Source organism: Bos mutus, chromosome 2 (assembly GCF_027580195.1).
Source record: "Bos mutus isolate GX-2022 chromosome 2, NWIPB_WYAK_1.1, whole genome shotgun sequence".
Taxonomy (NCBI): Eukaryota; Metazoa; Chordata; class Mammalia; order Artiodactyla; family Bovidae; genus Bos; species Bos mutus.
This window is the reverse complement of record NC_091618.1, coordinates 122,491,672-122,518,021: the sequence shown is the minus strand read 5'-3', so window position 1 is coordinate 122,518,021 and position 26,350 is coordinate 122,491,672. Positions and strand designations below refer to the sequence as shown.

The 26,350-nt window shown below is 37.3% G+C and overlaps 1 protein-coding gene across 2 annotated transcripts; it reads right to left on the bottom strand.

Annotated features, from left to right (window-relative positions):
- Positions 1-8,334: 8,334 nt before the first annotated feature.
- DUSP19 (dual specificity phosphatase 19) lies at positions 8,335-25,307 on the bottom strand. Of its 2 annotated transcripts, none has more exons than XM_005895419.3 (4): positions 24,798-25,296; positions 19,132-19,178; positions 15,726-15,878; positions 8,335-10,366 (listed from the first exon to the last, which is right to left on the bottom strand). In XM_005895419.3, the coding sequence occupies exons 1-4, from the start codon at positions 25,021-25,023 to the stop codon at positions 10,109-10,111; spliced, it is 684 nt and encodes a 227-aa protein (XP_005895481.1). In that variant the 5' UTR covers positions 25,024-25,296; the 3' UTR covers positions 8,335-10,108. The 2 variants fall into 2 exon arrangements, with proteins under 2 accessions (XP_005895481.1, XP_070215390.1); XM_070359289.1 differs by having other exon boundaries at positions 10,230-10,366; positions 15,726-15,760; positions 24,798-25,307.
- Between the last annotated feature and the right edge of the window lie 1,043 nt (positions 25,308-26,350).

Here is a 26,350-nt window from a genome sequence, read left to right as displayed (position 1 = left end):
TGGGACATCTCCATACCTATTGTTCAGTTTTGCTATGAATGTAAAACTATTCTAAAAAACATAATTTTCAGGTGTTATACATTATTTTTATAAAGCCCCATGGAAGTTTTAGCAGGAAAAATGGACAATACTGAAAAAAATAGGATTTACTTTAGAAGCTTTGTCTGGGAGTTTCCTTGAAATAATCCTCTGTAATAAGTAAGGGCAGAAGCAGTGGAGGAAGACGATAGTTGAGCAAATCCTTTAAACAAGAAAAGCCATGAGTTGATAATTGTTGATGGCCAATTGATTATAGTATTCTCTAATTGTGTGTATTTTGACATTTTCCCAAGTTAAATTGTTTTTTTAAAGCAATAAGGAGAAGGGATAGGCTACCCACTCCAGTATTCTTGGGCTTCCTTGGTGGCTCAGACGGTAAAGAATCCGCCTGCAATGCAGGAGACCCCAGTTCAATTCCTGGGTTGGGAATATCCACTGGAGAAGGGAAAAGCTACCCACTCCAGTGTTCTGGCCTGGAGAATCCCCATGGACAGATGAAGCCTGGTGGGCTACAGTCCACGGGGTTGCAAAGAGTTGGACACAACTGAGCGACTAAGCACAAGCACAGTACTAGAGTGTTCAAAGATCATACATTCTCTCCCAGTTTATGTGAATAAATGAGTGAAAAATCAATGACAAAATTACTCTTTTCCTACTTGATAATGTCTTCATTTAGAGAAGTAGCATTTTGTTGAGGAGAGGTGCAAATCTTGACTTAATAAAAATACTTAATAGTTATATGACATTAACAACTCTAGGACTTAATTTTTTAATCTGAATAGTGGAAATTATAGTAGCTACAATGTATTGACTTATTCATTCAGTGATATATAATATCATTTAATATTCAATATATAATATATATTCAATAACTGAAATGTATCCTAATGCTCTTCTATGTCACTCAGCCTACTACATAGCTTTTAATAAGCTTATTTGGCTTCTTCCCCCATTAATTTACCAAACAACTCTTGCCAACATCACCAAAGACCTCCATAAGGCTAAATCCAAGACATTGTTATTTTATATCTCATATAACTTTTAGCAGCATTAGTTCACAGTAAACATTCTTTGAAATTCTCCCTAATTTCTTTGACTCTCTTGCTTTCTCTCCTACATCTCTGACCATGTGGCTAAGTCTCTTTTCTTAGCTTATCCTTCCCTATCTACCCCAGAAATGTTCCCAAGGCTCAATCTTATGGTCTAGTCTTACTCTAAATTCTTTCTCTGTATTAGTATTCACATCCATTGTCCTGCTGCTGCTGCTGCTGCTGCTAAGTCACTTCAGTCGTGTCCGACTCTGTGTGACCCCATAGACGGCAGCCCACCAGGCTCCCCCGTCCCTGGGATTCTCCAGGCAAGAACACTGGAGTGGGTTGCCATTTCCTTCTCCAATGCATGAAAGTGAAAAGTGAAAGTGAAGTCGCTCAGTCGTGTCTGATTCCTAGCGACCCCATGGACTGCAGCCAACCAGGCTCCTCCGTCCATGGGATTTTCCAGGCAAGAGTACTGGAGTGGGGTGCCATTGCCTTCTCCTCCATTGTCCTAATGACTCTCAATTTATATCACCAACCCAAATCATTCTCTGACATCCAAAATTACATATACAATTGCCTATAGGACATCTACAGAGAAGGCAATGGCACCCCACTCCAGTACTCTTGCCTGGAAAATCCCATGGACAGAGGAGCCTGGTGGGCTTCAGTCCATGGGGTCACGAAGAGTCGGGCACGACTGAGCGACTTCACTTTCACTTTTCAATTTCCTGCATTGGAGAAGGAAATGGCAACCCACTCCAGTGTTCTTGCCTGGAGAATCCCAGGGACGGGGGAGCCTGGTGCACTGCCGTCTATGGGGTTGCACAGAGTCGGACACAACTGAAGCGACTTAGCAGCAGCACAGGACATCTACACTTTAATATCTCAAAGGCACTTCAAAATAAAATATAAAAAGCCAAACTTACTATCTTTTCTGTAAAATTTAATTATTTATCTCAGAGAATGGCCCCACCAGCTATCTAGTTGCTAAAGAATGAAATCTTGACATGGTCTTTAAACACCAATCCTTTCAACACCAATCCTATCCTGTGAATAATAGCTCCTAAATACCTTTCAAGTGCATCCACTTCTTTGCATTTTTGCTGCCTTCACCAAATCCCAGCTTTACCATCTGATACCTAGATTTAGCTTCCTGGTTAGTCTTACCCTCCTTAATCCACACTCCACAGCACAGCTGAAGTGAGCTTTTAAAAATAACATTCTGAGCTAGTTGCTCTCCTGCTCAAATTTTTTCCATCCCATCTACTGCTCTAAAAGACCAAAATTCTTCTTCCCATCATTTCAATGTGTCATGCTCTTTCTCACCCCTGGGTCTTTACATGCCTTGTTCTCTCAGTTCTGAAAGATCTTCAACACCTATTTATCTTTCAGCACTTATCTCAAACATCGCTTAGGAGAGCGTTCCCTTTTAACTTGACAAATTATGATTTGAAATATATACTTCTATAATTCTAAAATTATCTATTCCCCTCAGCTAAGTTGTAAGCTTCATGAAGTTGGGTACTTGGAGGTTTTTGTTAACAGTTTTATTAAATTAAACTTTGTTATCTTGAGATGTTTGTGGATTCACAGGAAGTAAAAAACAATGTAGAGAGATGCTATGTACCCTTTACCTGGTTTCCCTCAGTGGTAACATCTTGCCAAACTATAGTACAATGTCACAACTAGGATACTCAACATTGATATATTTACATTTTGACCAGCACCTTTCCTGTTGCCTTTTTATAACCACACCTACTTCCCTAGGCTGCAACCACCTTCTAAACCCCTGGAAAACACTAATCTTTTTTTCATTTCTATAATTTTGTAGATACACATGTAATACTGACATGCCCTGAATTATGGGCTAGGAGAGGGTTAGTTTTCTCTTTGCTACAGAATCAGGGAAGGCTGTGTTACAGAGGAGGATCAACATATCCTGTACTGCCAACAAATATTTTACAGAAAAAGCACAGCAGCATCTGAAGAATGTCCAGAATGACTAAAAAATGTTTCCTAATTCGAAATAACAAAACAATAATACTAGTAGTATAGCACTTTACAGTTTTAGAAAACACATTTTCATACAATTCAATTGTAGAGCCATTGATTAGGGGAGACGATATCAAGTTAACAGGCAATAAAAGACCAAAGTTTTGCAAAGTGAAGTCACTCAGTCGTGTCCGACTCTTTGTGACCCCCATGGACTGTAGCCTATGAGGTTCCTCCATCCATGGGATTTTCCAGGTGAGAATACTGGAGTGGGTTGCCGTTTCCTTCTCCAGATCTTCCCGACCCAGGGATTGAACCCCGGTCTCCCGCATTGTAGGCAGATGCTTTACCATCTGAGCCACCAGGGAAGTCTCTAAAGTTTTGCCAGGGAAGACCAACTGTTAACTGATTTGAGTGGAGTTAACCTCAACAGCACCAAGAATATGAAATGTCAAGGAGCCACTGCAGCAGTTAGCTAGCTTGCTGTATCACTTGTGAACAAGGTCCACAGCTGCTCATTCTCGCTGAATAGGAAAAGACCACAGAATTGAATTCTATTGATTTCCCAATTTCTTAACTCTACTGAAAAGAAAATGTACTTCTTAAACAAAGTTTTAACAAATGCTTCTTTTGTCTGGAATTAATGAGAATTGTAGAAGATATTAGTACTTACTGAAAAAGAAAACCCTCTTGAGATACAAATAAGTGCTTAATCTATCCTAAGGATATGGACTATATAGTGAGAAAATTTTATTTCTAGGCTATTCATCATTTGGAAATGTACTTCAATTTTTTATTTAAATTTAATACTTAGTATTAAGCTAGGTGCTATTACTGCAACTTCTTTAGTATCTGCAACTTAATCCTATTGTAATAATAATTGCAATATCTTCCAAAGAAACAAAAAGTTTATAAACATTAAATTACTAATTCTTCCAACTTTCTTGTGAGGATGGTTAATTAACAGTTTACCCATACAGATATGGTCATCCAAGGACTCCATACCTTGACAGAACAGTAAAAGAATATCAACTCTTATTTCCGTAGTTATCAGCTTGATTAATATTTTAAAAGATTATAGGTGTTTTGAAAGTCAGTTATAAAACACATTCACTGCCTATAAAGGAATATGTGTATATGTGTCTGTAGCTTGATCAAAACTGCACATTGGGGAAAAAAGTTTTTAAAATATTTTAGGGCTCTTTTCTGTAATAGAATATATAATTGATATCTGTAGTCAATTTTTTTCTGGTGATTACTAGGAAATTATTCTCTTTAAACTTTGGTAATTATTATTAATTAATGTTATTATTGTAGGTAGATGTTGGTGAGGAGGAGTTTTTGTGTTTCTTCTTAAGGCTACTACTTACTTCAGCAGAACCAGGAGTGGTTGTGTTAGGAGATTCTTAGAAAATTCTGCCCTTGGTCATTTGCCCACCTCTCCTTAGTAAAGAAAGACCTCCATGGTTCAGAAACGTCAAAACAGAAGAAAATCTAACCAGCAGAAGGTTGAGTGATGAGTGTAGATGTGTCTGTTATTATACAGTGGTGTTACATTGAATGCAAGCTCGATGGGGGCAAGGATTTTTGACTGTTTTGCTGATCATTATATCCCTAGCACCTAGCACAGTATTTGACATGCAGAGGAGTCCCTGAATGTGAAAAAAAAAAATCATTTTTTTATATTGAAGAAATACTAGGAAAATCTGCTAGTGATATTCTCAAAGCAAGATCAGTTATATTTAAGACATGCTGTGAGAGTGTCATAAAATTGAAGATAGGCAATTATTATACCAGATTTTTTTTAAGAGGAAAGGGAGAATGCTAAAACTTATACATAGTAATGCTATAACTTATACATAGTAAGCTGTGTGCCAATTCTAGAGAAAATGTAGGGAACTTTTTGTTTGTGAGCACTTACAAAAGCATTTGCTATTACAAAAAATAAATATATATATGTGTGTGTGTATAGACATCACACACACACACATCACTAGTGGTGAGACATTAGCTCTCTTCATTTACGTCCTAAGTTCATGAAGTTGCATTAGCAGTAATTACAACTACTAGTAAGTGGATTCACAAATTGATTAGCACAACTGGACTATTCAAAGAGGGCAGTGAGAATTCAGTTCAAGCACTGAAAGCAATTTCCCTCTCCTCCTGGTATGATACACAAATGGGAAGAGTGGGTGAAAACATAGGAACAATAGCAAATTACACTATTTATGTGCTCTCTTTTTAACTTTGAAGAATTCACCACTCTGTAGACAAGAAGCATTAGCAAAATCAGGTCATTGTGCTTATACTCTTACACAGAACACTGTTTATATTCACAGAAGTATTCTCTCAAAAAATATTCCTACACCATTAATTGCCATTTGAGCCTTTATTATCATAAGGTGCATGGCTGTAACATAGCTTGACCTGCTACCAGAAACACTCCACAAGGACAATTATGAAAATAATTGACTGTAAATTATAGGCTAGACAGCCTAGGTCCATCAGGAGATAAACCACACAATAAGAGTGGGAAAGTTTAATATAAAAGTTTATTAACTATAAAAGGGTTGGAGTAATGAGGGATTGGTTGGAAAGGAAGAAGTAAAGTGCTCTAAACAGTAGCATAGGAAGAGTGGATATAAAGAACAGTCACCACCACTGGGGAACTGTTTAAGGAAAAAGTCTCCCAGGGTTGAAATCTGGATCTTGTTGCAGAGTGAAGCCATGGCTCACAGAATGGCAGAGATATGGAAGAACTTTCTGGAAATGCACCCTCTAGGATGCTACGCAAAGCTTTCGGCAGGGAGGTATTTCACGTCACTCAGTCGTGTCTGACCCTTTGCAACCCCATGGACTATATAATCCATGGAATTCTCCAGGCCAGAATACTGGAGTGGGTAGCCTTTCCCTTCTGCAGGGGATCTTCCCAACCCAGGGATTGAACCCAGGTCTCCCACATTACAGGCAAATTCTTTACCAGCTGAGCCACAAGGGAAGCCCTGCTATAAAACCACCCCAGGGAATTACCCAGGAAAGCTGCTACCACTGGGTGCTGAAGAAGCCTGGCTCCCAGGACTAACGAGGTGGTGGAGAAGCTGTGAGCACCGTTGGAGGCTATCTGATCTGCAGCAGTCTGCCTTGAAAGCACACCAAGCCCAGTAGAAATGACCCTTCCCCATGAAAGGGCTCTCCAACACACAGCACCTTCTACTGACAAAGCTCAACATCACAGCCACTGTCAAGAGAAAGGTATGTAAATTGCCCATCTTCCTTTTTATAGACACAATTATGAGTGGAGTTGGAGCTGAGACAATAAATGGATAATTGGCACATAAGCCATTCTTCTTTCATATCTTGAGTGAAAGCAAAATACCATATCCTGGATACTCTTGCTGAATGTTTGATCAACTTTTTAATTTCTAAATAACTTTGGTAGAAAATTATTGCAGGAATTTCCTGGTGGTCCAGTGGTCGGGACTCCATTCTTCTATTGCAGGGGGCACGGGTTCAATCCCTGATCAGGGAACTAAGAGCCTGTAAGCTGTGGGCATGGCCAAAAAAGAGAAAGTACATTATTCAGAAATTAAAAAGGACACTCATGTGTTCTGTTGTGTAGGGTCCTATGCGGCCCTGTTCCAGACCCATTACTAGTGTTCCCTGCTGTCACTCTCAGGCACTGTCTGACATGGCTGCAGATGTGCACTGCAGTTCACTTGCCAGGGCATGAATGATGACCTGCAGTGGGCACTGTTAAGCTGGCACAGCAACATGCATCAATTCTTTTCCTTCCTTCCCCCCACCTCTCTTTCTGACAAGAACTGTTTGAGTGCCTGTTACGGGGCACACACTGGTCAGACAAACAACATAGTAAAAATCTCTGCCCTCACGGGGAGCCCAGGTTTTGATGGGAAAAGCAACAAAATAAAGAAAAATACATACAATTTTGGTGACAATTAGGGATATACAGTAAATAAAACAGGGAAAGGTAGATATAAGTGCTAAGGATGCGAGCCACTTGAAATAAGGTGGTCAGAGAAGGTTTTACTAAGAACGTAAATCTCAGTTTAATCTGAGAGTAATTTAGCATCTTCTCTTGACTTACAGTACTAAGATATGCTATTGAATTTTCACTGCCAATTTATCCACAGTAATGCCAATTACAAGAACTGACTTTAGCTTTTCACTTCTTGAGGTGGCTGGAGCATCAAATTTCCACAGACCTTTAAACTAATTTATATTCTAAAATGTCTAACTCAGTGTCTTGCCAATGAGATTTTTTAAATCCAGAATTTGATGGCAAATAAGTCTTTTAAAACAAATAACCTCAAAGAAATAAAGATACTAATGGGAGAAATAGTAAATTTATTATTTTTATTAAAGTATATCAATACCCAGAAACAATAAAGGGCACATTATAAATATGGATACAAAACAGTAAGTTAAAGTTTTACTTGAAGTACGAAAAGTTTAAACTGTTTTATCAATGAAGACAAACCAAAAATGTGTTCATTGTAAATACCATTGCATGTAACATAAAAATATAAAACCTTAAAATCTTCTGCTTTAAAGTCTTAAATAACTACAGGTAACTAAATATGTTCAGGAGGCTTTGGGCAGAAAAATCAACTACTTAGGGTCAGCTGGAAAAATCAAATAATTCCTTGTGCTACATTTGTTTTTTTTTTTTTTAATGTATTGTGGGTTGCTTGTAAAGGTGTTAACTCACCCAGTTTATTGTGTAAGGTAAAAGGAAAATACTATGATTTATACTTGCTACATTCCAGAGTCTTTGGAGAATTTACCTTTGAAGGAGACTTTCTAAAATAGGAAAATCTGTTTTAAAATAGAGGCACAAAGTCCTTGAAATAGTTTTGTCACTCCCTCAAAACAGATGTATATTTGAAATCTGTTCATAATATGTGAGGGATTCCCTTGTGGCTCAGATAGTAAAGAATCTGCCTGCAGTGCAGGAGACCCAAGTCTAATCCCTGTGTTGGGAACATCCCCCGGAAAGGAAATGGCTACCCACTCCAGTATTCTTGCCTGGAGAATTCCATGGGCAGAGGAGCCTAGTGGGCTACAGTCCACGTGGTCGCAAAAAGTTGGACACGACTGAGCAACTAACACTTTCACTTTTCTATAGTACGTGGAATAGAGAATCATAGTAATAAAGCTCCTTTTTGTAAATAACTAGGTATGACAGTGACATACTCATGGGGAGCCAAATAAACATGTTACATGTACAACCTATCATTGCCTCACATAATACCCCTTATTTAAAAGACTGGATTCCCTTCACCGATTTATTTTAGATACAGCAAACTACTACCATTTAAAAGAAAACAAAACTGATGCTCAGTGCCCTTCTGTAGATGTGCCAGAATATACATGTTTGCACTGTAACCAGGTCACTACAGGCAACAACATATAACTACAGACAAAAATAGACTATCCATAGAAATAAGTTCTATTTAAGGCTTCATGTTTACAACATTTAATGGCTGAAAACGAAATAACAATAACAAAGGAAAATGTATTTAAATAAATACTTACATGCGACCAGACAAGGTTTACCCAGCAAATCCTCAGCAATATTAACTATAAAGACAATATTATACACCAGTCTCATATTTAAGAGGATTCTGTCTTCAGGCTTCAGACAGCTTACTGTAGGTTGATTATACTTAGGCTGCTTCTTAACAGATGGAAAGTTCATAGCTTTGCACACGATGACATCTTGTCAGGCTATAAGCAATCTTAAAACATAATTTGCATTTATCGCTTCTACTTTTTGCTCCTGCCAGCATAAGAAAGCCTGCTTTTTCAAATGCACAGATGTGTTCAATGTGCACTTTCCAACTTATGTATAGGAAAATGCTTGCTCTCTAATGTGTATCTAAGGAAAGCTCAGGATTTTCTTACTAAAATCTACAGGGCAATGACATTTTCTAAGTCATGCAAATCTACTTGAAAGCTTTTAAACTCCATCTTAATTATTGTAATTAATTTTAAGTGGATTTTATTCTGAATAATTCAAAGCATATCTTTAAGCAAATTCATAATGAACAGAGCTTAGCCTTGCCAACATGGAGACTTAATAAAAAAAAAAGAAACCATTCAAAGCCTCTGGCCAGAAATAAAATTGTAAATGATTTTGGGCTTTCTAAAAATGTATTCAAAATTTCTTACAAAACCGTAAGTGTTCCTTCCTTAAAAATATGTTCCCTAAGAAGAATACCAAACTAGAAAACAGACCACATTTTAAAAATGATTCTTCAGTTTGAAACACTTTCCTACAGATTCAAGGAGTTCATAAAATTATGACATGGAATCCCAAAACAGAATGCTAGGAACCCAGAATAAAACGTACACAGTGTAAGAGACTAGCACCTAATTAAAGAACAATACGCTCACAATAATGTAAGAGAGCACAGCTACACAAAAATGTTTAAAAATAAACATGGAATATAATTTAAAAATCAAAATGAAAAGTGGGTGCATGTTCATAAAAGGACATAAAAATTTTGTGAATAATGTAACTACTACATAGGTATTGTATAAATCTTCAGATTTTGGTTACCTTTTTGGGGAGGTTTAAGGTATTGTTTTTTCATCTTAAATTCTTCACAAAGAAATTTGCCTTCTTCTGAAGTAGTAAATCAAATAGCACTTCACGTTTTTTCTTTCATGGAAATAGTTGCTGGCATAGAAAAGTACCAGAAGTTTTAATCAACTAATTTAATCTTTCAAGCTTTAATATAGATGTTAAATGTAAACCTTTTCTTTCTACAGAAATCAATTATTGGTAATACATTGTTATTTTCCCTTAGCAAATCAAAACATTCAATCCCACATTATAATACTAAAGAAAACATGATATAATTGAAAAATTTATTTATACCCTAGTTTAGGACGATCAATTGACCTCTATTTCCACTTGAAAAAAAAGCATGAGGAAAGGAGCTTTCTACTAGTTTACTCTCCAAAAAAGGAGGGAAGGTGGCTCTAGAGACCAACTCAGAAAGTACAGTTGTCCATCATTGGCTAGAATGTAACTCAGGAACTGTTGCTTCTTCTAATTCCTGTAGTTTGTCACATTTATTGCTTTCTTTGCCCCCTTGATATGTACGAAGCTGCTCCAGAAAGCCAGCATTGGGACATATGGAAGGCCTTGCATTTTTCACCAAAGAAAAAGCACTGGTAAATGAGATTTCTTCAGAATTCATTAGGAAGCCTATTATAATTGCAGCAGCCCTGGAAACTCCTGCATTACAATGAACAAGAACCACTCCATCCTATAATAAAACCAAACAAAAATCTTCATTATTTATTTAAGAAAAGTTGTACTGAAATCTTATACTATTTAAAAACTATAAAATAAAAATATTCACTTTATCAATTTATTTGACTCAATTTATTCAATCATCAGAAACCAATGCACTGTAGGGAATGAATGGGGAAAAAATCAATCAATTAATCAACACCTTCTTTTCCCACCTCCCAGGTTTGAAATGCTTTGATGATATATTTGGAATTCTGAAATTATCTTTTATTACCCTGAAGTAATCTAGTAAAGTACCCATAAAAGTCTAGTAATTTAGTAGCCACAGGCCTATAAATAAGAGAAAAATCAGAGAAAATATATGTGGAAATATAAATAAAACCACAATCATAAACTACACAGAAAGCTCATGTACATATTAGGTACATATACTGTTCCAATAAAGAAATTAGTATCACTGGCTTAGAAATCTATCTATAAAATGATCAGTAAGGAAAAAATGTTCTTCCTTTGGATCTATTTTATTCTGTTATTTTATATAGTTAAACTTATGAGGCAGTAAAATGTTGACTCAAATAGCTCATGACAACATGAAGTGGAAAAGGTAATTTAGACACCAGCATGAGGTCAATAAATGCAAAACGTTTCAGGTAACTTGCAAATGATACTTTACAAGTGAAAAGGGACACAGTGCAAGACCAATGCTGATGGGGGTAATATTGCATTAATAATGAATGTGATATATCTGATGGATCAGCACTGATAGAGCGTTGGCTTATCTCAGGCCTTTTAAAAGTTAATGATCTTAATGAAACGTAGTGAATGGTGAGCACACCCTGCAGAACCAGGCATTTTAGTTACTTCATTTCTTGATTTTTCTTTTTGTACAACACAGACAACATGGGAACAGGGAAGGGGAGAAGAAATCTGACAACTGAAAACTCTCAAAAAAAAAAAAAAAAGAAAGAAAACTCTCTGCCCAAAGCATACATCAACAATGCTATGTTCATGGCTTATTAGATTATTTTACAAGGTAGTTCTTAGATGCATAAATCCGTTGCAAAATTCCTTTCCAAGTCTATTATAACAAGTGTAGCAAATGTATCTCACTTCAAGAAAGAAAGAAAAATGATTCATAAGATTAGTTAATATTTTAAAAATTCTTTTATCAAAAATACAATTTTAATTGTTTATATTTATATATTTCAGAGTCATTTCCAGATATTGTTTCTGCACAAGAAAAGCAAAACAAAAATATTCACTATGCATATATAGAACTTTTCTCACTTTGTACAATGGCTCTTTTTAATAAGACTTAAGACATTTTAAAATCATATTACAGTAACCAATGGACACTGCTAATGAACTTCTTTTTTAAAAATAGTATTTATTTATTTATTTGGTTGCATCATGTCTTATTTGCAGCTGGCAGTATCTTTAATCATTTCTTGTGGCATGTGGGCTCCAGTTCCCTGACCAGGGATCAAACCAGGGACCCCTGCAGTGGGAGCTCGGAGTCTTAGCCACTGGATCACCAGGGAAGTCCCACTATTAATGAACTTCTTTTAACGCAAAACAAATTAGATTTTCCAAAGAAACTTGGGCTCATAACATTAATAAGAGATACCCTCCAGAATAATTTTTAGTGTTTCCTGACGTTGTATCAGTTATCACTATTTTATGATCTATACATATGCTTTTGAAAATGAAACTAGCTTTAGTCTTACAGTGTAATCAGTTTTAGCTATTATTTAATAATGTTAGTATTTTCTTCTCTCTTACATTCTTTATGTAACAGATACTTTTCTGTTAGTTTCTACAGCCTTTGAATTTATTTATTTACCTCTTATTCCTTGAGTATCATACTGCCCTTGAAAGTATTTCCAAAGAAACTACTAGTTTCATATCCCCTTTCCAGAATTCAAAGTAATGACAATTAAATAATTTATAAAGCAATTTTTCTTTTGCATTTGCTGTTGTCCTGTGCTTAAAAGGGTTTTTCCTCTCGTTGGTCCAGCTAACCATGGCTTCTAAGAAGCCTGTCTCTCTGCATGAGAGGAGGGCAGGAAGAATATCCAAGACATCTTTTTATGCCTAGTACTTAGTGCAATTTTTGGCACATAGTAGGTATTCCATAAATGTCTGCTAAGCAAAAAAAGTTTGTTATGCATTTTGAGAAAACATTTTCTTAAAAAATCATATCACTATTTTGCAATGGGCAGATAAGAATTATAGTATTTCCATTTTATGTAGCTTGCTTTGTTCTCATGTTGTTATTAATAGCTTTTCAATTAGATTGCCAGCTCCTTAAAGGCAGCAATATACATCGCTTCTATCTTCTCAGAATAAGGAACTCATATATTTTGACAGATCAAGTTCAGATCTTTTTTAAGAAATGAGTCTTTTGATATATAGAAAAATACATTAAAATACTACAAGTCGTTATACGTATTGGTGAAAATGGGTGATCTTAATTTTTACTTATCTATATTTTTCCAATGTTATAAACTACTTACATGTTTTAAAAATCACATCTTATAAATAATGAAGTAAATGTGGAATATCAAATACACAGCTCGTACTAACAAACAAAATCTTCTGCACATAAAAAAGGGGATCAAGTAAATACTCAAGTAAAAGAACTCTTGAACCTATGGAGGTTATCTTACTACTACCATGTCATGTGTATTTCTGTCCCTTTGGGCATAAGCCTGGCAGAAAACACATTAGGTGGAGATACAGGAAGGACAGAGAAACCAAACAAACAGGGTTTTATAACTGCAGGGAAAAATGAGGACAGACATGGGGAAATGGAAGACATCCTATTTGGCAGCTTTTGTGAAAAGATGAAAACAACAAACGAGGGCCTAGAAAGGGAGTTCTGAAATAGGCAATTCACAGAGTAATCGCATTTAATAATGCCTGAATATACAACAGGCAAAATCATGAAGAGATTTCTTCTAGGAAAAAAAAAATAGAATGAAGAAAATTCAAGAATTCTTTTGCTAAAGTTAAACGTGCATTATCTAAACAATAAAGAGCTTCCAGGGTAAGAAAATTTACGGCTGAGGCTAAGGTTCCAGTAAAACACATAAGGCTTGAGAAATCAGAACATATTACAGAATTCAGATATATCTTACAGCAGAAACACTTCAGGCATCTCCTCAGATTCCCTTGATGCCATCATCTCATGGACCCTCAGCTGTTCCACCTCAGCTGCCACCTCTGTGGCTGACTATTTCCCGTAGGCCTACTGAGTTCTGCTTGCCTAAGAATACCTGGCTCTTCCCCCATGTCAGTCTCTGCATAGACCGGTACACCCTGAGTTCTGGATTCGCTTGCTGCTTCTGAACTTGGATGGCAAGTCACACCACAGGGCTTCAAGGTGGCTGCTGAAAAAGCGGGGTGCTGTAACCTGGAATTGTGGGGGTATTTACCTCTCCATGCGTAAACTCTGACCAATGGGAAACAGGAGCTGACAGAGAGCCAGGCAGGTAAATTCTCTCTCTTAATTCTCTCTTTCCCAAAATCTGTATTGAGGTGCAGTGTCTTTGGATTCCCTGCCTGGGGACGTCTTGGGTACCACCTTGCCAAGGAACCAGCTATTTTGCTATCAGCTCATTGTGAAGCCGTGCTCAGCAGGGTAAAAACATCATCTTATATTGCTTCTCATCCTTTTCTGAATCACTTCCCTTTCTTCTCACTCTCACTGCCTAGGGACTGCACCTCTCAAATGAAGCATCAGCTCTAAATCCTTGCCTCAGGTTCTGTTTTGTGAGAAACCCAAACTAAGGACCACTTTAATTAACTATTAACCCTTTCACTTTTTACTTGAAACATGTATATGTTTAATGTCTAATATGACATGTCTAATATGTTTAATATGAATATAAGTATGAATAATGTTTACATTTTTCCATTACCATCTAAGGCATATTATACATCTCCTTAGAAAAGCAGCTAACACAGAAACATTATCACTTTTATTCCTAACACTATTAGCTGGTACACTGGCATGTGACAATCTAGGATCTATATAATTTTTCACAAGCTAAAAGAGTGGCCAATATCAGGCTTTGAATTAGAAAACCTCTTCCTTTTTTTTTTATCCAAATATCTACTATTAAATAATGTTGAATAGTTTAATATTTTTCCAGCAATCTAGAGGAAGGTATCTAGAACAGTGTTGGGCACATAAGGCACTCAATAAATATTACTAAATGAAAGGAAGAAACAGAGAAAGGCAAGGAGATAAGGTAGAAGGAAAATCATTAGAATTTAATTAAGCTATAATGTTAACTATTGTTTATTGCCAAGTGCTCCATGACAGTTAACTTTTCTCTATAAGAGCTTCTACATTCCCATCTATTTATCTCACATAAATTTTATAAGAATTATATATTGACTAAAAATGATATAATGTCAAGGCATAATAATTGGTAAAGCCAACCTAGAAGCCCTGCCTGTCAGAGTGTTCCCTTGGATCTAGTACCAAGATTAAAGTATTGTATTTTCTGTGGGTCTTCTCAAGTCAGAGAACCAATGGACAGCTATTGATCAGCATTTTCAAACAATCTTGGTGATATTCATCTTCATAAACACACTAAGGACCAGAGCAGCCTCTGTTCCATAGTTCACCTGATTACCTTGCAAAGTGGTCAGAGGGCAGATGGTGAGAGACGATCAAAAGGAACCTTAGCATCGGGCTGGCCAAAAAGGTCATTCGGATTTTTCTGTAAGATGTTACGGAAAAACCCAAACAAACTTTTTGGCCAACCCAGTTGAGCAGAAAATTTTAAATCCTAACATTTCTTAGGAAAGCATAGGAAGATGAGAAATCAAAGTTAAAAAATAGGGGCTTCCCTGGTGGTCCAGTAGTTAAGAATCTGCCTTCCAGTGAAGGGGATGTGGGTTCGATCCCCGGCTACAACAAAGATCCCACGTGCTGTGGGGCCATGAAGCCCAGGTGCCACAACTACTGAGCCTGTGCTCCTCAACCAGAGAGTCTGAGTGCCACAAAACACAGAGCATATGCGCTCTGGAGTCTGCACACAACTACAGAGCCAAGCACTCTGGAGCCCAAGTGCCACAGCTAGAGGGAAGCCCACAGGCTGCAAGAAAGAACCCTATGCCACAGTCATGACCCAATGCAGTCAAAACAGTAATAGTAAATAAATGCAAGAAAATAAAAATAAGTACATCATTGGAAGAAGAGCAACTGGAGGACTGAATAATTAAAGGAATTAATGAAATATTGTTGAAAGGGAAATTTCATAATAGTTCTTACATATTCATTACAGAAAGAAGTGGATAATGGACCAATATTTTAAAATTTCTGTTCTTGAGGAACTGTGAATCAGTACCAAACTTACCTTCATTTTTGCTTCTTCAATAAATTCAAAACATTCTGGAAAATAAGACAGGATATTGGTCTCAGGCAGATCCAATATAGAAATATTCTTATATATAAAGTCATTGAGGAAAGCATTTTCAACTCCATATGCAACATTGAGAATATGAGTCACCTTAAAAGAGAAAAAAAAGATAATTTAAAAAATTTCACATGAATTAGGTTAATTAAACCTCAAAAATTATGTTTAAATAAAATTAAACCTAATTAGGTTACTTAGGTTAATTAATTAGGTTAATTAAATTGAGATGTTGAGATCTGTAACAACACATAATTTAAGCATGACTCACTTGGGCTTCCCAGGTGGCTCAGTGGTAAAGAATCTGCCTGCAATGAAGGAAATGCCAGAGACGTAGGTTCGATCCCTGGGTCAAGAAGATCCCCTGGAGGAGGAAATGGCAACCCACTCCAGTATTCCTGCCTGGAAAATTCCATGGACAGAGGAGTCTGCTGGGCGACAGTCCAAGGACTCACACAAAAGTCAGACACGACTGAACACATGAACACTTGAATAACACGTCCTTCAGGGAGCCTTCTCTGCCTGCCTCCTCCCTTACCAGAAGTGCTATTTCTACACACTCATATTTGCTGTTACCGTTGTTCAGTCGCCATGTCATGTCTGACTCTTTTGTGACCTCTATGGACTGTAGCCCACCAGGCTCCTCTGTTCATGGGATGTCCCAGACAAGAAGACTGGAGTGGGTTGCCATTTCCTTCTCTAGGGGATCTTCCCAACCCAGGGATCAAACCCACATCTGCTTGGCAGGCAGGTTCTTTAACACTGAGCCTCCAGGGAAGCCCGTATACTCCTACAGTACCCTCTATGCGCCTTACAATAGCCCTTATCACCGAGAGTTCGTCTCCCACATTGTACTGGAAACTCCACCAGGGTAGGGACCATATTTAGCCTACTCACTTTTATAAGTAAGCATTGTGAGTGAACAGGAAACTTCACACAGAAACTACTTAAAATATCCATTGAATAAATCAATTAATGTCCATAAAAAAATTAAAGTAAGGGACTTGCATTAGTAGCAATAACTTCCCTCTCAATAATTATTTCCCTACTTTTTTTTTGTATTCTTTGTAAGGACAGTCGTTCTCAAGTGTGGCTACACACTAGAACTATCCAGTGAGCTTTTTAAAAGTTCAATAGGCACACCCTGAGTTCTGGATTCTCTTGCTGCTTCTGGACTTGGACGGCAAGTCACACCACAGGGCGCTGGGTTTGGTTTCAAGGTGATTGCTCACTCAGTGAGGTTTTAAAAAGCACCAATGCCACAGGGTCTCAAACCCAGAAATTCTGATGAATTAGTCTGGTTGAAAGGTGGGATGGTCGTGAAAGATTTGCTTTCAAATGGCACATGTGAGCAACCTCCTCCTCCATCTACGCATTCAAGCTCCTTTCCTGGAGTCCACCAAGCAAATGGAAGAAGCCATGTGGGAAGTTTGTTAATAGAATCCAAAGGCTAAATGGATCAGATTCTGCCTTTCCTGCCCCCATTATCCTCACAGGTGTGGCTCTGACAGTGCCTTGCTCCTTCCCCCAACACAGCGAATTGGATTCTGGTGGACACCTGACTTAAGCCAGACTGATTTAAGAAATTTAGAAAAAGGTGTACGAGACAGAATAATCCATAAACTCAAGAGCTTTAAGACAGCCATTTTGTGTTAAGTGTTCTGAGAAGCTGACAGATCCCTGCTTCCAAATGAGAAGAGCAGATGTGCAGAGAGGGGCCGTGTGCCAGCGGGTGGCCTTCTATTCTCTGGCACAGCCACTCTCCTCCCAGGTTCCAAAGAGCTCTCCCCGCCCTCGTCCCCCCACCCTCGTCCCCCCACCCTAAGATCATCAAATGCATTCTCCTTCCTTGCTCAGGTTTCTGTGGTCCACAGCCCAGAGTATTGATTAAGATATTCAGGGAACTAGACCTCATGAAGAGAGGGCCATAAGCTATTTACAAACCTAACTGCCTCGTGGAGGAAAACAACAGAAAAAAACCTCTAATCTGCTCAAGAGGAGAGATGGGAGAATTCTAGACAGAAGGGAAGAACATTTTTAGAAGATACTGTCTGAAACATCCTTCTGCTTTCCCTGGTGAAGGCCTCTCAGGCTATGTCAAGTTACCCTCCCACTCCAAGAGTATCTCTGGCCAGGGCTGTATGACTCTGCCTTTAATTACATAATAGATTTTCCAACGTTGTATGATACTGATGTGTTTGCCCTGTCTTTAGAACTATATTCTACATCCCCCAAAGATCAAAAATGAGGCCTGACCACTTACAGAATATATCTGTATCTATACAGCTTTCCTATCTATCACAGGATTATGAAGATGACAAAATGAGAATCTTGGGGAAACATGCTGAAAGGTAAAACTGCTTTACAAATATTGTGGGCTATTAAACTATCCAATGTCTAGGTAGTTTAGCTGCTTGGAAATGCAATTCATATGTGTATTGATTCAATGATCCTGCTTGAAAAGAACTGTACCAAGTCACAGGTCATGGTGGTGGTGCTGGAAGTCCACCAGTCATGTCCCAGTCTTTGCAACCCCATGGACTGTAGCCTGCCAGACTCCACTGTCCATAGAATTCTACAGGCAAGAATACTAGAGTGGGTTGCCATGCCCTCCACCACAGGATCTTCCAACCCAGGGATCAAACCCAGGTCTCCTGCACTGCAGCAGATTCTTTGCCATCTGAGCCACCAGGGAAGCCCAAGATGTGGTGGTGGGGACCTAACCTAAAACCTTTCCAGTAATCAAGCATACTTCCAAAATGAAGTTTCAGAGGTCCTTTAAATGGTTGACCTTGGGATGCCCTTTAAAATAGGGATAATAAGTACAGCCCCTTCACTGCGTACTTAGTATGTGCTAAGCACACAGGTTAACTCACTTAAACCTCACATATAGGCAATATCAAAATTTTATTTTTTGAAGTCATTCAAAAATCAAAACCTTATTTAAAAAATTAAGAGGTCTTGCTCTTCAACCTGTCCTCCACTCCATTATCGCCCACCTATATGGTAACTACCTTTATCCATTTCTTATACATTCTTTTAGGGTATTTTTAAAAGATATTTATATCTTATAAGACAGATATTTATATCAAATATTTTATTTACTCTCTTTCTTACACAAGGGCAACACTGTGGGGATTTTTGGCCCCGTTTAAAAATGTCCTTCAGATCCTTTCATATCAGTATTTAAAGACTGTTGTGTGTGTTTTTTAAAAGCTATATAGCATTCTGTCATTGTTCATTTAACCAATTCCCTACTAATGGAAATGTGGGTTGCTTTCAATAATTTGCTATTATAAACAGTGCTGCAGTAAATAACTTGGAACACTCCTGATGCATTTCTTCTTACCTTGAGTCTTTTCAAAGTATCCAGATCATGAGCAGCATCTTGTGACCCTATAAGAAATAAATCACATCACCTTGAACATAAAACCAATTATCCTGACTTTTAATCTGAATTTTGTAACAATTGTGTTGGTTATTATTTTAAGAAATACACCTTGGGAGGACCTGAGTCCAACTCTTTGAAAGATAATTCAGGAATATTCATCAAAAAATATTCATCCTGTAAATACTTTTGGACTCTGAAATCCCACTTCTAGGAATTGTTCCTAGAAAAATTGGGCATTGGGTTTGGGTGGATTTTTGTTTGTTTTGTTTTTGTGGGGTTTATTTTGTATTACCAACAATATTGTGAAGAACATCCTAATAGCTAATCTTTGCAATATCCAGAACTTTTAGGAAAAATTCCTAGAAGTGGGATTTCAGAGTCCAAAAGTATTTACAGGATGAATATTTTTGATGAATATCCCATGAAAATATATATGGCCCTTTGAAATGAGAAATGTAGAAGAATATTTATTGCATGGAAATATATTTTCAATATATTAGGTGATAAAAGCAGGTTACAAAACATCAATCATTTCTGTAAAAATAAAAACGATGTATATGCTTAAAAATGGACAAGAAGTATATAGAACAAAATGTTACAGTAAGATTATAGGTGACTTTTTTCTTCATGCTCACGTGTACTTTTTACAGTATCTATTTCTTTTGTAACTGAAGAAAAGAATATTAAAAAGACATCCACAAAATGCTTTAGTGCCAGCTCATCCGGGAACACTCAGTAGCTTAGAGCAAACACTGCTGGTCTACAGAGTTCCACCCACGCTCCATGCACAGCTAGGGCTGTACCCTTTTCCAGTTGCTCTCTGTGAAAGTTGGCTTTCCAGATCTCCTACATTTGAAAAATGACTCTAGTTAATAAGCAAGTTTATACAGGAGAATAACTAGTTAAAATAAAATGAGTTACACAACTGAAAAAATAGGGCATTTATTATTTAAAGTTTTCAAGTATTTTACTTTCCTGAATTAGGTTCCATTTCTATAGAAAACATTTTTTTCACTTTAACTGTCTGGGAAATCTGCCAGCTTCCACCATGTGATTTTAGGTAGCTGGAAGGTCAGCAATATGCTGGTTGGCCAATATTCTCTTGGTAATACAAAGCTCACAGGCTGCTTACTGAATCTACATTCAACTTTATTCTACTGAAAACTTAGCCTATCAAAATATTAACATTTGTTAATGGTAGATATATAATTGCTATAGTCTGTAATTTTTTACACATTTGAAGTACCTCATAATTTAAAAATAATTTCTCAGTTTTCTGTAGGAAGTCCTATTCATCTCCAGGAGGAAAAATGGATTCAAGTAAGTTAACTGAAATTTGGTGGTTTTATATGCATGTCATCTTTTAAATAATAATTCCACTCTATTTCTTACAATAGAAAAAAGACAAGAAAAGAAAGAAACATGCATGAATGAAACTCTTTTCTTTTCTAGCCTCAACTGTCATTATTGCATTTCTTGAAGCTGGATATTTTCATTATTTCCATTAAATACATATACACCCCACACAGAACGAGTTAGTCATTTTCCAGAGTTGGTTGTTACATTTTGAAAATGATTTCCAGACAATGAATATATTGATTCAAATTTAGTGTTCTTGAGACCAAAGCAACTGACTCTTCAAACACAAGAAGAGTGTTAATAGTGTGGCAGGATAATTTTAGTCAGTACAAATGGACTTTGGGTAATTGTCCTGTGTGTTTCATCTAATACTTGGCAGTATTCAGTTCATGTTACTTCTCTCTAAATTCTAGATATAAACATTAGCTTTTCTCCAAATTAAATGGTTGCTTTGTATTGCAGTCTTCCATTAAGCTTTTGTTGGAAAAACACTTATTATTAAAAGAAATACTCTAAATCATTGTAACAATGTGTTATTTAAACCTTTGTTTTGAAAAAGTAGAATGTATCCTTTTATAAACTACCTTAATTAACATTTTAAAACAAATATCAATTTTAAGAATTTTATGATTTTAACAGTGGCAACATGAATCTATGATTGTGTTAAATTTAATAGAACTGAATAGCAAATCAATTTTAACTGTATGGTAATTTTAAATAACAGAAAAAGAAGTTGATGAATAGGACTACAACTAAAGAAATAAGTTTAATAATAATGTACAGTCATATTTTACATTGACACAACCCAATAATATTCGTGACCCTGGCCAAAAATTATTATGGAAATATTATAGATGAAGTAACTGATTTAGAAAGCACATTACATGCTATTGGAGCTGGGACTTCTAATAAGTTCAGTGTTCTGCAATCACATGTATCATAAAAAATAGGCTATGTAAGATCTCTAGAATTGTTTCTGTTTTTAATGAAAATACAAAATATTGCATAAATTCTGATGCAGCATGTCTTAATTTACAAATCTCTATTTTCATCATCACAGAAATAGACCAAAAAAATTATTACTGAAACAAACCAAAAAGATATTATTACATTACTGAAAAGGGAAATAAGTAATATTCTAAAGAGAAATGTTTTGGGGAAATTTGTAGGAGTGAATGTTCATAAATGGATAGAAATAGCATAAATTTCTATAATGATAAGGTAAAATAAAATTCATGAAAGAATTTTACAAAATAGCTTTACAAATTTAATGTATTATCTGCCTTCTAAAAATACTGAGTTTTCTAGATATCAGAAATCCTCTATAATCTTATATGTTAGTTGCTCAGTCATGTCCAACTCTTTGCAACCCCATGCACTGTAGCAAGAAAACTGGAGTGGATTGTATTTCCTTCTCCAGGGAATCTTCCCAAACCAGGGATCGAACCAGGTCTCTCGCAGGGAAGGTAGATTCTTAACCATCTGAGCGACCAGGGAAACCCTTATAACCTTATAAAGGATTCCCAAATTTTCACCTAGAATTGAAGCAAAGATCTCAAAATGTCATCTTTTGGGACTTTGTAACAAGATGGACATAGTAAGAAGTAAGTGTACCTTTTAAAACTATCCAAGAGAAATGGAATTTTCCACTTTTACAAATCAAGTTGGATTTAAGAAAAGTCCTAGTGAGATTTGTTATAAAAATATAATTTGCAAAACCAAGGACAAAAATACTAACTATGATCTTTTATCAACCTGTTAGGTATTTCAAGGGCCTATGTAAGATTTTTGAAATGCAGGAGCTTGGGTGAATTTATGAGCAAACTGAAAAGGACAGATCATATTTATACAGCTTTCCACCTTCTTTATCCATCATCCAAAACAATATTTAATTTCATGTAGTGCCAGGTGGGAGCTGTGCTGCTTTGTAGAGATAGGGAAGTTTTTTGAAGCAACCTAGAAACAACCCCTGTATCATTCACCTGGAAAAACTTTAAATGTAACCATCCATAGGTCCCTCAGTAATAAGTTATTTGTAACCATCTCCCTCTCTTGTAACCATCTCCTTCTCCCAAGAAAGGAGGTTGTACCTGATGAAAATATCTCATGTCCTGATCCAAAGAGGAGACCATGTAAGGACTAGTTTCAGAAGTCCCTCCCACCACTCATTCAAGATCCTGGTAAGGTTCCAATGAACTTAGAATACTACCTTGATTAGCCCACTTTGGATAAGTCTAGATTTAAAAAATAAGCAAAGTTCATGAAGACTCTGAAAGAGTGAATGATATTTTTAAATTCTACCATAATTATTTTAAACCATTATTACTGCAATAGAAGCCAAATAACCAAAAAAATGTGCCTGGATGTATTTCCTTTCCTAGAAACAGTGTGCAAATCCTGGGTGAAATTTTCAGACTAAATGACCCACTAAATTTTTCACTTCGCTGCAGAAAATAACTGGACATATTTATTTGGTAAATTTAAAGCTAGGTCGAAGGCAATGGCACCCCACTCCAGTACTCTTGCCTGGAAAATCCCATGGATGGAGGAGCCTGGTGGGCTACAGTCCATGGGGTCGCTGACGGTCAGACACGACTGAGCGACTTCACTTTCATGCATTGGAGAAGGAAATGGCAACCCAGCCCAGTGTTCTTGCCTGGAGAATCCCAGGAACGAGGGAGCCTGGTGGGCTGCCGTCTATGGGGTCGCACAGAGTTGGACACGACTGACGCGACTTAGCAGCAGCAGCAGCATGTAACAATGCACACAATACATACTACAATAAATAACTCAAATGTATACTGCAACTGATATGTTTCAAAAAACTTTTGCAACAACTTTAGGACAACCCTATAAGATAAGCAGATATCCTTACTTCAGCTTTACAGATGGTTTCTTGGAGGACTGCTGCTGCTGCTGCTGCTGCTGCTGTTAAGTCACTTTGGTCGTGTCTGACTCTGCGCGACCCCATAGAAAGCAGCCCACCAGGCTCCGCCCTCCCTGGGATTCTCGGGGCAAGAACGCTGGAGTGGGTTGCCATTGAGTTCTCCAATGCGTGAAAGTGAAAAGTAAAAGTGAAGTCGCTCAGTCGTGTCCGACTCTTCGGGACCCCATGGACTGCAGCCTACCAGGCTCCTCGGTCCATGGGATTTTCCAGGCAAGAGTACTGGAGTGGGGTGCCATTGTCTTCTCCGTTCTTGGAGGACTAGAGAGAATTAATAACTTGCACTAGCTCATCTACTACAAGTAGAGTAGGAAGAGTGAGGCTGAAAGCCTGGACTCTCTGAGGCAGTATACGTTAATGATGGAGAGCAGGAGTGTTACCAGACTTGAGCTGTGCAAGTTATTTAACCAATTGTTAAGTTCAATTCCAATCTGAAAAATGGAGCTGATGATCTCTGTTTCACAGAGCTTTTAAAAGGAGTGTGCACATCACACAGCATCTCACTGGCTATTTCTGACTCCCAATTCAGTGTTCTTTTTACACAAGAGAGGCTTGGCTATATAAATATTGAAAAATCATTGATTTTTCCAAGTCTTAATTTCTCTATTCATAAATGAAAAATTATTCAAACCTACTTAAAACACTGTTGACTATTTTTTAAGAACACTGCATCATATTTGTGGCAAGTTTGCACATTCATATCTGTGCTTCATTTGCTATTTGTAAATTATGCATTGTGCAGGGAATCTCTATTTCTCAGAATACAAGAAACCATAAACCATCAGACTCCTAGCTATAAAATAACAATCCACCTTCTTAACAGTCCAAAAACAGACACCAAGAATAGATGTGGCCACAGGAGGCATGCACTCCATATAGCTGCAACCCCAGGGCAGGCAAACAAGCACTTGTCTCTTCAAGCATTAACTTTTCTACAACTTTAACCCTCATCACTTGTAGTCTTGCCTAATAAAAGCATTAGTTTTACTTGGATAATCTTTTACGGCTATATCCTTTCATAATCCAATAAAGTACACCATCAATGTGTTGTCCTCCAGACAAGTTAGAAAAACAGGAAAGACGCTTTTCTAAAATTCAAATACCAGGTGCTATGTGCTACTAGAATCCATGCCTCTTAGGTTCATAGTGTGGCAGAAACAGTCCCAGGCAGCTAGGGGAAGTTCCAAATCCAGAAAAGGAAACATTTCAATTTTCTGGCACTTTTGGCTGATAGAACAGACTACTATATACTAGGAAGAAAAATGAGAAGTAATATGGTTAAAAGAACTCAACGATTTAGCGGCAAATCAAATATACTCACCCAGGAGCAACCATGGCTTAATAACACCAACTTTCAAGTCCAAGCTAAGGTCCTGCACATAGCCACAACCTCCCCCGCCGCTTGGCTCTACTTCTTCCACAACATGAATTCTGGCATCTTTCCATGTTTCTATAATTTTCTTTCCAGTCAGCGTTGTCACCCTGGTGCACTGCTTCCTGAGATTATTCCGGGAGAATGCCTTAATTTCCTGGTTAAGGGAGTGCATTACCTGAGCAGTGGCTAGGAACAAATACAAGCAAATCCAACTAGCACAGTGATGGACCGAACTTAAAGTCCCTTAGTGTTCAGGTAACAAAAACAACCTCATGGGCACACGGCCCGGCAGGTAACACTAGCTGACACTCGCCTGGAGACAAGAAAGCCCGGCTCCGTTTTTCCCAGCGCCGCAATGTAAGGAGAAGTTTGATTGGCCATTGAGAAAGGCACGCCGATTGGATGCTGTTTCTCCTTCCTGTTTAGCGGAAAACAATGCTATCCCTGCAGCTGCTGCTGCTGCTAAATCGCTTCAGTAGTGTCCGACTCCGTGCGACCCCATAGATGACAGCCCACCAGGCTCCCCCGTCCCTGGGATTCTCCAGGCAAGAACACGGGACTGGGTTGTCATTTCCTTCTCCAATGCATGAAAGTGAAAAGCGAAAGTGAAGTCGCTCAGTCGTGTCCGACTCTTAGCGACCCCATGGACTTCAGCCTACCAGGCTCCTCGGTCCATGGGATTTTCCAGGCAAGAGTACTGGAGTGGGCTGCCATTGCCTTCTCCGCCGGGGGGCTACAGCAGACGTTAAAAATTAGTCTTTGCTTTCTGTGTTCACACCTTTTCTTTCTGCTGTTACTGCCAAGAGGAACATTTTACTCGATTTAAAAAAAGAAAAAAGAAAAACTGTTGGTAGACGAGTAATAATTTAAATAAAATTTGCAAAAGTAATTTTTTCTTTTTAATTATTTAATTGTATATAAACAAGATAAACAAGAGCTTAATACATTTTCCCCCTGACTTCTCGCCTGCATTTTCATTATCAGTAAAACTGCTGAAGAAGCCTTCAGGCAATAAATATACACTCTTTATAAGTATTGCAACAGTCTTTTCATACGTAGTTTCAGAAAGTGGTGATGCAAATATCCACGTTTACAAAACAATAATTATAGCATGATTCTTTAATTAGAATCATTATTCTAATAATATAGAATATTCTAACAATAGAATTATATATAGAATTAGAATTCTCTATATTATATATAGAGAATTAGAATATATTATATTCTGATAATACAGAATGGATTACAAAAGAATGATTCGTTTTTCTCAAGAAATTCCGATTCCTTTAAATAGAAACTTTGCTCAGCCCACCTAAAAGACAACGCAACTTTGAATGGACTTAGACATAGCGTATAAATTTATGTATAAAGTGACAAAGTTGCGCTTAAAGACCACTTATTCACAACACCAAATATTGAAATTTTTGTTGTTGTTGAGATTGATTTAAACCAAATTTCTCCCTATTAACAAGAGTGAGATATTAGCCCCAGCTAGCTAC